The following is a 13,034-nucleotide window of genomic DNA, read 5'->3' on the forward strand; positions in this document are numbered from 1 at the left end:
GACTCCTTGTCTCTTGTCATTTCAGGAAACTGGACGCTTTCATCTATGACGCAGCGGTCTTGAATTACAAGGCCGGGAGGGATGAAGGCTGCAAGCTGGTGACCATTGGGAGTGGGTACATCTTCGCCACCACTGGGTATGGAATTGCCCTCCAGAAGGGCTCTCCTTGGAAGAGACAGATTGACTTGGCTCTGCTCCAGTTTGTGGGTGATGGTAAGACCCCAGGGAACCCCTACTTTGGTGGGGGGGAACTTGCATCCTCTGTTTTTTAATTGACTTTCCAGCTCACTAAGAGAACTGACATGGTAACATGTTTTTTTTTTAGGATGTTTACAATGGGAACCAACTCTGGGTAGCTAAATTTAAAAAAGAAAATTCCTTTAAGGATACAGAAATGTCACTCAGTGAATTTAGGAAAGAGTTGAATAAATGGGTTTAGAGAAAATCAAGAATCAGGTCAGTACAGGTACCTTAGCAGTGGGAATCCATTGATTGTCTCTTTAATGCAAGGGCTCCAGGTGGGAGAGGGGAGGCTTTGTTCCCCAGGAGACATCCTCAGTGCTCATGGGCCGGGAGGCTGTTTGCTACTGGAGCCTAGTGGGAAGAGGTCAGGGATGCGGGATGCTGACACATATCCTCCAGTGCCCAGGTCAGCCCCCCATACCTCAACACCCCAAGTGTTAGCAGTGCTGCAGTTGAGAAACCTTGCTCGATGTAGGGTATCACACCACTAGGTACCAGCAGGTCCTGCTCTCTAGTCTCTACATTCTAACTCTCCAGTGCCCTGGGAGGATTTCCTGGAGCAGCCGAGGTCCAGGGAGTAAGTGAGGAGGACAGCCGTGTTGTAGCATCCTGGTGGTTACTGTTATCCTATGGAGAGGCACAGGAGAATCAATCTCTAGTATAGGGGTGGCTGAGCAGGGAACCCGTGGGTTTTCACTACAGTTCACCCCTCCGCTGTCCAACTTGCAAAAAGCCACCCAACCTCCTGGGGCTTGTGGTCTAATGGGATGGTGGCACTTAGGGAGCTGTCCATGCTGTTGGGTCAACTGTGTCTGCAGCAGTGTCTCCTTTTGTCTGCCCTTTCCTGGGTTAGGTTTGTTAGAGACTTCAGAACTCTCTCCACAGCTGGAAGTTTCCTGACGTGGCTTTTAAAGTCTTGGTGTGATGCGAACGGCAGGTTGGTTTCCTTTGCATTGCCAGTTCTGAGCTAGTGAAAGTCAAGTCCACGTAGATAGCAGGTTAGTACTGCAAATCTGCTCGATGTGAGCAGGGTGCAAAAGCTCAGGACACCGAGCAGTAGCCCCCATCCAAGAACAGGTGGAGGCTCTGTTCAGAGATGGTTACGGACTGTGCTATGCCTGGTGTGAGTTGAGAGAGGAAACCCAACTTGAGTGAAATGCGGTATTGAAATAGGCAGAGGTGAGTGCACACTGTCGGTGTGCATGCGAATAGAGTGCCCTGCTGCTCCTCCTCCTCTCTCTGCTCCCAGAATGAAGCCGTGGATTCTCCCAGTACCGTCTAAATGTGTTTCATGTTGATTCACAAACAACATCTGAGTCCTTGTGTCCCCTGTAGGACATGTGCGCCTTCCTCAGATCACTGGCCATGTTCTCTGCTGTGTCGCAGTGACTCGTGGCTGTGTCGGTCAGCTGTTGCTGTGAGATCCTACAGGCCCTCACAATAAGCCTGCGTTTTGCTCAGGGGAGTGTGGGTTGAATGGAGAAGCTCTGTTTCAGGCTGGCATGGGCATGGTGGCTCTAATCCCTGCTGTAAGCCCAGTGGTTCAGCTGCGTGGCCTTTGTTCCATGTGTGTTTATTCTGGGTGTCAGGCCAAAGGGAAGCTCTCTTTTCTTGGCTGTCTCAGAGGCACCGCAGAAATACCTAAGTACACATGCACATCTCAGGTCTCTGCTTTGTCTTGTTCCTGTCTGCTGAGAGCTTCCTGTCCAGAGCAGGACAGTGGTGAAGCCCGAGGTCAGTGGACTCTTACAAAAGAGATTTGGAATTGTATGGCAAGGGGTGTGGCCACCGAGGGGACACTGAAGAATGGGAATCAGTTGCTCCATTTACTTCAGGGTTGCATAAGAACCCCTACCTGAGATGAACTGCTCAGCAAACAGTGATCTTGCTTTTGGCAATAACCATCACAAAGCCGTGAACATAGCAGGCAATTGGATTGAGGGAATAAATATGACAGGTCTTCAAAAAGTTCATGGAAAATGTGTATTGTGAAAAATATGTGTGGATTTCAGATTTTCCCTACCAAAATAAATGTATCTCTCTTTTCTAAAGATTTTTTTATGTATTTGAAAGGCAAGATCCCAGAAAGACAGAAAGAGAGAGATCTTCCATCCACTGGTTCACTTTCCAAATAGCCACAATGACTAGGGCTAGAACAGGCTGAAGCCAGGAGCCAGGAGCTTCCTCCAGATCTCTCATATAAGTGCAGGGCCCACGCACTTGGGCCATCTTCTGCTACTTTCCCAGGTGCATTAGCAGGAAGCTGGATCAGCAGTGGAACAGCCAGGACTTGAACCAGCGCCCCTATCAGATGCCAGCATTGCAAGTGACAACTTAACCCATTACACCATAATACAGGCCCCAAATTTATCTTTTAATTCCATCTTCCATGAACTTTATGAAGTATCATCATACATGGATGTATGAATGGTTGGTGTTGGGATGTATTTGATTTGTTAGGGAAATTTTTAAGGTTTTTTAAGGTATTTATTTATTTATTTGAAAGGCAGAGTTAGAGTGTGTGAGTGGACGTCTATCTGCTGGTTCACTCCCCAAATGGCTGCAACAGCCAGGGCTGGGCCATGCCAAAGCCAGGAACTTCTTCCAGGTCTCCCATGTGGATGGCAGGGGCCCAAAGACTTGGGCCATCTTCTGATGCTTTCCCTGGTGCATTAGCAAGGAGCTGCTTTGGAAGTGGGACAGTGGGGATGGGAACTGGTGCCAGAATTGAACTGGCAGCTTTACCCACTGTGCTGCGATGCCAGCCCCTGTTAGGGAACTTTTAAACAATGATGAGAACCTGTAAGACAAGTGAGTTCTAAACCTAGTGCTATCTATCATTGTTGTCACTCTTTCAATACCTATTATGAAATAGCTGGCATATTTACGGGACATGATATGCCAGTCACCATACACATCACTACACACATTGCATGTTTTCTTCAATCTTCTTACAACCTTATGAGGTTAGCGATTGTTCAACCCCAATTTACAGAGGCAGAAACCAAAGCTCAGAGGGCTCATGAGTCCTCTAGCTAGCGGGTACAAAATCTCCACGTTAAGTGCCTCACTCTGGAAGGGGGTCAATTAGGTAAGGCTTCTGTTCCATTTAATTACATTAAATGCTTATCAGAATGACTGGCTGATTTAGATTTATAGATCCTTTAGGAAGGAATAATTTAGTGCATATCTGAACTCAATCTAATGTTCCACTTACATATACTTTTGTGAAAGGGGTCATCTTTCTTAGCCTTGATTTATCCATCTTTGAATGGATACCTATATATTTATCTGTTAAACTTGATTTGAAGGTGAAATGGAAAAGTACATGTAAAGAGATTGTCTAGTGCAGCACCTGTAGCATAAAAATAGTTCAGTAGACGTTAGCTATCACTATCGTCACCTCCATCATCATCACCACCATAATCACCATCATCTCCTACATCATCACTACCACCATCACCATCATAACCACAAACACCATCATCCTCATCACCATCAACATCACCACCCACCACCATCACCTTCACCATCACCATCACCATCATCACCACCATCATCACCTTCACCATCATAACCACAAACACCACCATCCTCATCACCATCAACATCACTACCCAATACCATCATCACCACCACCATCACTATCATCACCACCACCATCACCATCACCATCATCACCACCATCATCACCTTCACCATCACCATCACCATCATAACCACAAACACCATCATCCTCATTACTATTACCATTACTGTTACCATCATCACCCCCAACACCACCACCATCATTATCACCACCATCACCACCATCACCATCATCACCATCACCACCACCACCATTATCACCATCACCACCATCATCACCTTCACCATTACCATCATAACCACAAGCACCATAATCTTCATCACCACCACCATCATTACCATCATAATCACAAACACCATCATCCTCATTACTGTTACTATTACTGTCACCTTCACCACCACCATCATCACCATCATCACCAAAACCATGATAACCCCAAACACCATCACCACCACCACTATCATCACCATCACTTTCCTAATCACAAACCCATCATCTTCATCACCATCCCCACCACCATCATCGTGTTTATCCTACTCGTCATCCTTCTCTCTCTCTACCTTATCATCATCATAACCATTATGGTCCATGTAGAACTCTGGTATTCAATACAGCTTATTTAGTAACGTATTGATGATAACACGGTCAAGTTAATAGTACAGAAACAACCCTTGTGGTACTGAACAAACAACATCCTCTTTGCTGCAAATAAAAATAAGAAGTAAATGCACCGAGATAAGCCAGAGGTTTGTTTCTTGTACTTAACAGAGCATCTCAGTTCTTACAGAGACTTTCTGTCCTGGCTCATTGCCTTCCTGGTCAGACTGGCGGGGTTGGGCAGTGTGTCTTCTCAGCTTCAGCGTTAGAGGCCATCTGGAGGCAAAGACACGAGAGAGAAAATGACGTTGCTCCAGGGGGCGTCTTAGGATAATCTTCCCGGAAAGCCAAGTCCAATTCTGAATGTCTGTCTAGGAGTAAATACATGAATTAGCACAGCTGCATAAATATTTCACTTATCTTACGCAGCTTCAGCAGGATTAATTATGCTCCAAAATTAGCCCCATGAAGAGCACGGTGTGGAGCAGCACCTAATTATTATGCGTCCTTTAGAATGGAGTGTTTATCTCTTGTTATGGAGTAGCTTCACTGGACGATTACGGGTCTAATGAGTGTCAAAAGTATATAAAAAAAGAAACTTCCTAATGAGCTGTGTAAATATAACCTTTGAGTGTGGTGTTTGATTATCGGAGGGAAACCTCTTACATGAAGCCCTTCAGGCATTTCCCTAGGAAACAGGCTACTGATCTGCATCCTCCTTGAAACACTGTTACTCCACGGGACCTCTGGCTCTCGGTGGATGAGTGACAATGGTCACAAGTACCTGTCAGCATAGACTGGCATCACTACCCAGCATGCACAGAGAAACACTTTCCTAGGCACCTAGAGGGTTCTGTTTGTTCTTTCCTGCCAAGGACTAATAGTCCAGTTGGTTGACAGTATATAAACTTAAGTGTCTAATCATAAAGTAGAAACGAGTATATAATAATCCACACATATGTGAATCCCCATATATCTATACACATGTGTGTTCTAATTTAGGTGTCTTGGTAAGTGGTCAAGGAAAAAAACAAATTTACTTCAAAAAGCTCATGGAGCACAGAATTAAAAGCTGTTTATTTTGGTACACTCTTTGAAATCGAGGCGTTGTTTTCTCATAATGCATATTTTCCACGAGCTTTCTGAAGACTTTATCCTGAATTTCAAATTTTTATTGTACTGAAACTTACCTTGGAATGCCCATCTCCCATGAACATTTCCAGTTATCCTCGTGAGACATGCTGGATTTTTTAGTGGGAAATGAAAGGACAGAATGACTAATAAATGCTGTGCTGTGAGGTTTAGACACAGCTGGTACCAGCCGGAGCTCACAGAGGCCTTAGCCGTTTATTCGCCCAGAAACCAGGAAATCTCTGTTGAGTCTCTGCTGTCTTCCTGGAACCTCCAAGATGACGTTGGAATAAGAGCAAACAGAGTAAGCTCGGACTCCAAGAGGGGCATCTGTGGCTTCCAAGTGGAAGTGAGCAAGGGATGGCTTTGTCTGGTGGATTTTGTGGTATGTTTTTAAAGGTTTTATTTATTTATTTGACAGGCAGAATTACAGACACAGAGAGAGAGAGACAGAGAGAAAGGTCTTTCTTCTACTGGTTCACTCCCCAAATGGCCACAATGGCAGGAGCTGCACCAATCTGAAGCCAGGAGCCAGGTGCTTCTTCCTGGTCTCCCACATGGGTGCAGGGCCCAAGCACTTGGACCATCCTCCGCTGCTATCACAGGCCGTAGAGAGTTGGACTGGAAGAGGAGCAACCAGGATTAGAACCGGTGGCCATATGGGATGCCAGTGCTGCAGGCGAAGGATTAACCCAGTGCGCCACAGCACCGGCCCCTGGATTTTGTGATTTTTTTAACATGATTTGGGGTTTTGAAGATTCAGAAGGAAGATCTGAGGTCAGGACCCTTCTGATGTGTAGGGACTGGTAAAATATTCCACGTCTGTGGACCATTACTGCACAGTCACATTCAGAAGCAAGTAATGCTAAGACCAGGAAGGAGACAGCTGTCTTTGAGCCCTCCCCTCTGTTCTAGTACCATGGCTCATACATCACATGTGACACCCTGTCACTCCTCAGATAACGCTCTGACCTGGATCTTGTCTCCACGGGCAGAGCAGGAAAATGAGGCTCCATCAGGCAGAGGGAGCCACAGAAGCATTTCTCAAACTTCAGCATGAACAGGGATCACCTGGGGATCTTGTTAACACAGTGGCTCTGTTTCAGGAGTCTGTGGTGCAGCACGAGACTGCATCTCTACAAGCTCACCAGTGATGCAGGTGCAGCCGGTCTACAGGCAACACACGGACTGTACGCATTGAGCATTGATCAATGTAGAAGTTGAACTAAAGGCATCTGGGGGCACTGCTGCTCATCTTTCCCTTAAAACCACTCTGCAGGCATCGTCTTTCCATGATGCCATCCTGGCCACAGGGAGCCAGGTTGCATCAGTACACAGAGGAAAATGAAACTTACAGCTGATGGAACCTGGGTGAGGATTTAAACTCCAGAGTGCAGTACTTGTCCCTACTGTCTAGCCTGAGACTACTGAACAAATGAAATCAAATGCACATATTTGTCAGATACTTAGACCTTAGATTTATGCTTATATATTCCATTGAATTTTGAAAACATAACTGCTACATGAAACGTTTAAGGGATACGTACGTATCGCTTGCATCAGTATTATTTTAATAGGGTGACCAACTTAAGCCATTTTGCAGAGAGTCTCTCAGTCTTAAAACTAGTGGGCCAGTGCCATGGCTCACTTGACTAATCCTCCGCCTGTGGCACTGGAATCCCATATGGGTGGCGGGTTCTAGTCCCGGTTGCTCCTCTTCCAGTCCAGCTCTCTGCTGTGGCCTGGGAAGGCAGTGGAGGATGGCCAAGTACTTGGGCCCCTGCACCCGCATGGGAGACCAGGAGGAAGCACCTGGCTCCTGGCTTCGGATTGGCACAGCACTGGCTGTAATGGCCATTTGTGGGGTGAACCAATGGAAGGAAGACCTTTCTCTCTGTCTCTCTCTCTCTCACTGTCTAACTCTGCCTATCAAATAAGTAAACAAACAAACAAACAAATAAAAAAATAGTAATGCCAGTGCTATCACATTTGGGCACATATAAGTATCACGTTTGAAATGTTTGAAAGATACCATATGTGAGTGTTCACTTCGTTGGCTAGGAACACTGGGTCCCTGTCGTTCCTTTTGTATTCCAACTTTGCCCGCAGTTGTTTTACCACCCATCTGGGTTGTTGATGGATTGGAGCGGGCCAGTGAGTTCACAGCTTTCAAAAGTTCTACCTCAAAGTCCCGGCGCCCTCAGGTCTCGGAGTGAGGCACTGCTGGAGGGGATTCAACACGGAGGCCCACACTCTGCCTCTCAATGGATCACTGTTGACCGCTTGGTTCCTCTGTTCGTCGGCTGTTCTTCCAGGTTGGCTTTTGATGGCGAGGGACCACATGCTGCCAAGCTGGAGTAGAGAGTGTGTTTGCGTGATTACAGAAGTTCCTTGTGTATCTAATTAGGATTTTCACAAATTGCTCTGGGCCACTGGATGAGTTGCTAATATTCTCAGCACTGCCCTTGTCTAACTTCCCAGCTTAATATCTCTGGGCGGATGTTTGCGTCTAAGGGGGAGCTGGATGCCTCCCCCAACCCCCACACTCCCACAGCCTGGAGGGTGAGGACCACACCTGCCCCCAATCTGAGGGCAGCACTGCCCTGGGAGACCCTCACAGGCCGTCTTCTCAGGGTCATTTAGAAGTGGTCCAGCAGTGTAGTTGAGGAAGTCACTGAACACCCCCCACCCCATTTAACTGCAGCGTCTGCAAGTCCAGCTCTCGAGTCTGTCAGGTAAGACTGGGTTTTGCTGCAGTCCCACTGAAGCATGCAGTTCCTTCTCCCTTCTTGAGTTCCAACTCCATCCCTTGCTTTGACATCTGACCGACCCTTTGGCCAATGTGTTGCTCCCAAGTGTCTGTAATAAGTAAGGGGAGAGTGACCACCAGTTGGTACTGCGGGGGCCCCAAAATTAGCAATGAGAGGGTGAAGTGTGTGGCTGCTTCTGTTGGTTGTGATAAAAAGGTGAAAGTGTTTTCTTTAGGGTTTGGAAATCCAGCCGCTGCCTGTCTCTGAAAATAAAGTTTTATTGCAACACAACCACAAAGAGAATAGAAAAGAAAAAAAGAAAGACGAGAAAGGATGATGAAGAAGGAGGAGAAAGAACAGGGTCAGAATGGAAAGGAAGAGCAGAGAGCGAGGAAGAGACAGGGTAGAAGAGTGTGGGAGAGGACAGAGTGAAGAGGGACGTTTGAGAAGTGACCAGTTCAGGCCCCAGCAGGCTGGGCTGCTGTTGTCCAGGTAGCCCGTTGACCGTGTGGCAAGGGAGAGCACAGGTCACAGAGCTGTCTGCTGCCCCATCTTGGCTGCAGGGTGGTCTGAGGCATGGACCACGGTGCCTGGGAGATGCCTGATCTGTCTCCGGCTGGCTCACCTGCTGCCCAGTCTCCCTGGCGTGGACCATCCTCAGGTGACTCAGTGACACCTTCTTGCAACCGGCAGCCTCAACCCATTTAAAGAGATAAACTCAAGATTAGGATTAGGGGTGGGAAGGGTGTGCTTAGGGATGAGGTGGCGCTGAGAACCCCCTTGGAGAGGGTGGAGCAGTTTTCCAGTCACTGAGGGGAAGCAGAGCTCCCTGGCTACTGTTACTATTGTATCAACATCTGTAGGAATAAGTATATGCTTCCAGGGGGAAAGGATATGTCCTAAAGTCATCTCTCTTTATAGGGATTCATTTCATTTCGTCCTCACAGTGACAGACTGTATGAGTTAGGATTATTAATTCCTATTACGGGTGAGAAAACTGATTCTCAGGTTAAATAAGGTGCAGACGATCACTCAGCCACTGAGTGGCAGATCAGGACCTCTGTAAGAGGGCTTCCAGGACTTTGCTTTAGCCGTTGTGTGGTGTTGCTCCAGTCAGCTGCTAGGACCCTCACAGAAGCCTATAAGGCCAGTATTCCCATCCAGAAACAGGCAGAGCTGGGGTTCAAACATAGATGGCTCGCATCCGGGATTCAGTGTTCCTCCTCTGTACACAGGGAGCAGCGTCGTCCCTCTGCAAAATAAATAATGTTGGGGAAAAAATACCTCAGTGACAGAGGTCGAAGACGGAAAAGTGACCTCCCCTTTGCTCCATTTCTCCGTGGTGGAGGAGACTTGTCCATGCCTCAGGCCCCGGCACCATGGGAACATACTCAGCCTCATTTTTGAGATCATTCAACCCTGGCAGTTTGGGGGGAAAACTCAGGCCTGAGAAGGAATGAAACAGGGACAGGATGTAATTCAGAGAAGCAAGCCGTTTGGCCCTGAGGACCACACATGCCCCCAGTCTGAGGGCAGCACTGCCCTGGGAGACCCTCACAGGCCATCTTCTCCGCACTGCCCTGCGGAGCAGCCTCGGCAGGTCCACAAACACCCATCTCGCTCGCGGGAAGTGCTTGTTCCCCACAGAGCTCCTTGGAGCCGCATCAGCCCTGGCGTTTCAGAAAGTTACTGTTGCTTGCTAACCGTGTTTTCATCAAATGGAGGCTTCAGAGGCAGCAGTCACAGTTAGGGCTGCACTAGGCTACCCTGTAGATCAAGAACTTTCTGATCAAGTTAGCCAGGACTGGGTGCTGTGGACACAGGGGCCCTCGATCTCACTCACCCGTTTGATCCCAGATTCGTTCTGCTTTCTGATCATTCATTCCACAAAGAACAGCCGAGCCTCTTCTGACCTCTGGGCAGTGGGAAATGACAATGGATATGCACTCCTGGACTCCTGGTCTGTTGCCCTTATGTAGGAACCTCCTTTTGACATTTTCTGTCCGGTAGGATCATTTGGGGAGTCTGCTGAAAACACAGGTACCTACATTTCATTCTTCCTCCCAGGACATTTTCAACAAGGAGATTTTAAAAATCGTGCTTTAGCAAACAGTATTTCGCATTTAGAAACATGTTATTCTCTGATAGACAAACGCTAGGCGCGGATGTCAGCGGCTAACAGATCACTCTGCTGGAGTCGATGATGTCAGATTTTTCCCTTTATTTTATTCATCTCCTTCTCTCAGGGCTCCTAATTGGGGTTGTGCAGAGACCTTGGTGATTGTGAAGGCCCGAGGAGTAGGTGGTGTTGAACTTCTAAGTGTCAGCCTCACAGCACCCACAATAGGGAACACAGCAGATAGGAAGGTAGACTGTGAATGGAAGAAACAGTCAGATAGGCTTGAATGTTAAGCTTCCTCATTCAGAAAGGATCAAAATAGACATGAAAGTCTTTATTGCTTCCCAAGATTTCACTTTCGTTTATTGACTATAATAACAGTGTTAAAAATAAAACAGGCGAGAAGCTCTGCATTTGGTCAGGGACTGAGCCAGCGCTTCTATTGATTAACTCAGATCTGGAACCAGGTTTGCACTGGATGGATCTTCTGATTCCTTCCACGTGCAGATGTGGCCCCTTCTGAAATCGCCAGAGAAGAGCACCTAAGGGCCGTTATCAAAGAGTAGTTGAGGCTGGCGCTGCGGCTCACTAGGCTAATCCTCCGCCTGTGGCGCCGGCACACCGGGTTCTAGTCCCGATTAGGGTGCCGGATTCTGTCCCGGTTGCCCCTCTTCCAGTCCAGCTCTCTGCTGTGGCCCGGGAGTACAGTGGAGGATGGCCCAAGTCCCTGCACCCGCATGGGAGATCAGGAGAAGCACCTGGCTCCTGGCTTTGGATCAGCGCAGTGCACCGGCAGCAGCACGGTGGCCGCAGCGGCCACTGAAGGGTGAACCAATGGCAAAGGAAGACCTTTCTCTCTGTCTCTCTCTCTCACTGTCCACTCTGCCTGTCAAAAAAAAAAAAAGAGTAGTTGACTGAATCTAAATTTTTAGTATGAATTTCAACATTGCTCCCACTCTGTGTGGATGGCTTTTTCTTTTTCTGTTTTTAAAGATATTTATTTGAAAGGCAGAGTGACGCGGAGTGGTGGGGGCACAGGGGAAGATAGAGGAAGGGAGAGACAGAGAGATCTACCATCTGCTGGCTCATCCTCCAAATGCCTGCTAACAGCCAGGGCTGAACCATGCCAAAGCCAGTAGCCAGGAGGTTCCTCTGGGTCTCCCCTGTGGGTGGCTAGGGCCCAAGTATTTGGGCCATCATCTGCTGCTTCCAGGCACATCAGCAGGGAATTGGATCAGAAGCAGAGTAGCCAGGACTCCACCCAGCACTGTGATATGGGATGCCAGCGTTGCAAGCTGTGGCTTACCCCACTGCACCATGGATAGAGTTTTCAAGCACACAGACCTCATTTATGCACAAAAGCCTTTGGTGAAATACACTCAAAAGAGGGTGCTGATTGGTGACCATTTGGATGTCCCAGCAACCAAATGACTTTGACCCTCCCACACATGACAAGCTGTGTCCAGGGCAAGGTATTCATGTGGAGATGCAATGTTTTCAAAGAAGAAATGTGCCAATCCCAAGCATAGATTAGCAAGAAAGGGTTTAACTGCCTCTTCTTTGGCCTGTGACCAGATGGTACCATAACAATCAGACCTGGTTATCTCCCTCCTAATTCTAACTAGAGACATATTTGGAATAATAATGGAACCGGGCTGAAGAAATAGATAAAATCCATAAATATCCTGAAGAGCCATCGACTCTCCCTCCGAGGGAAAGCTGTGAGGCTTTTCTTTCCTGTGAAGTTCCCAGCAAATTTCCCAACAGGCCCAGTGAGATCCAGAGCCAGTGTTTATTATCCGTCTGACACAGGCTTAGAACAAGGTCAGCAGCGCCAAGTCGAGCCTGATGAGAGTGAATCGCTCAAACTAGGGAAAGTCAGGGCCGTCAAACAGGGAATCAGACATGACGAATTGCTCGCTGCTAAGTCAAACGCTGGCGTCACTGTGCCCGGTGCAAAACTTATGGGATGGAATAAACAGTGGCCTGAAAGCCCTCTCCGTCTACAGTTTCAAGTGCTTTCATTTGGAAATGCTGTATATGAAAAACTTCATGGGAAAAGTAGAGTTGACAGTGATGTGCCTTCTCCGTTGAGTTTTTGAAGGCCTTTCGTGTGTGTGTGTGTGTGTGTGTGTGTGTGCTTGTAATCACCCAAATCTATCACCTTACCACAGCTGTTTTCAATGTGTACATTGCTTCTTATTCCCTGTCACTTGCAGGCATATTTCTTTAAATCATCATTATCATTGGTTATGTAACAACACACTTTTATATTCTACTGCTTTCACTTATCATTGTATTATATTAAACGTTTTTATGTTGTTTCATTATCTGCTCCTCACAATTATTTTAATTTTTGCATAAAATTGTCATCATTGTTATTAAACCAGAAATCGTTACATTATTTTCCTAATGATAAACATTTTCAATTTTATGCTGGTACATTTAGGCCAGCAGTTAAGACACTGGAGGAGACACTTTGCATATCTGAGTGTCTAGATTTGATGTGTGGCTCCAACTCATGGCTCTGGTTTCCGGTGCAGACCCTGGGAGGTAGTGTTGACAGCCCAGTTATCTGGGGTCCTGCTACCCTTGTGGGAGACCT

At 47.2% G+C, this 13,034-nt stretch overlaps 1 protein-coding gene across 1 annotated transcript in view; it reads left to right on the forward strand.

The window, feature by feature from the left end:
- GRIN2A (glutamate ionotropic receptor NMDA type subunit 2A) overlaps window positions 1–13,034 on the forward strand; it is a 402,461-nt gene that overhangs the window by 357,558 nt on the left and 31,869 nt on the right. The window contains exon 10 of the mRNA XM_070065018.2: window positions 26–213. Within this exon, the coding sequence (XP_069921119.1) occupies window positions 26–213 (188 nt within the window). The remainder of the gene's footprint in view (window positions 1–25; window positions 214–13,034) is intronic.

Source organism: Oryctolagus cuniculus, chromosome 19 (genome assembly GCF_051225735.1).
Source record: "Oryctolagus cuniculus isolate XC-2025 breed Fujian yellow rabbit chromosome 19, ASM5122573v1, whole genome shotgun sequence".
Classification (NCBI taxonomy): domain Eukaryota; kingdom Metazoa; phylum Chordata; class Mammalia; order Lagomorpha; family Leporidae; genus Oryctolagus; species Oryctolagus cuniculus.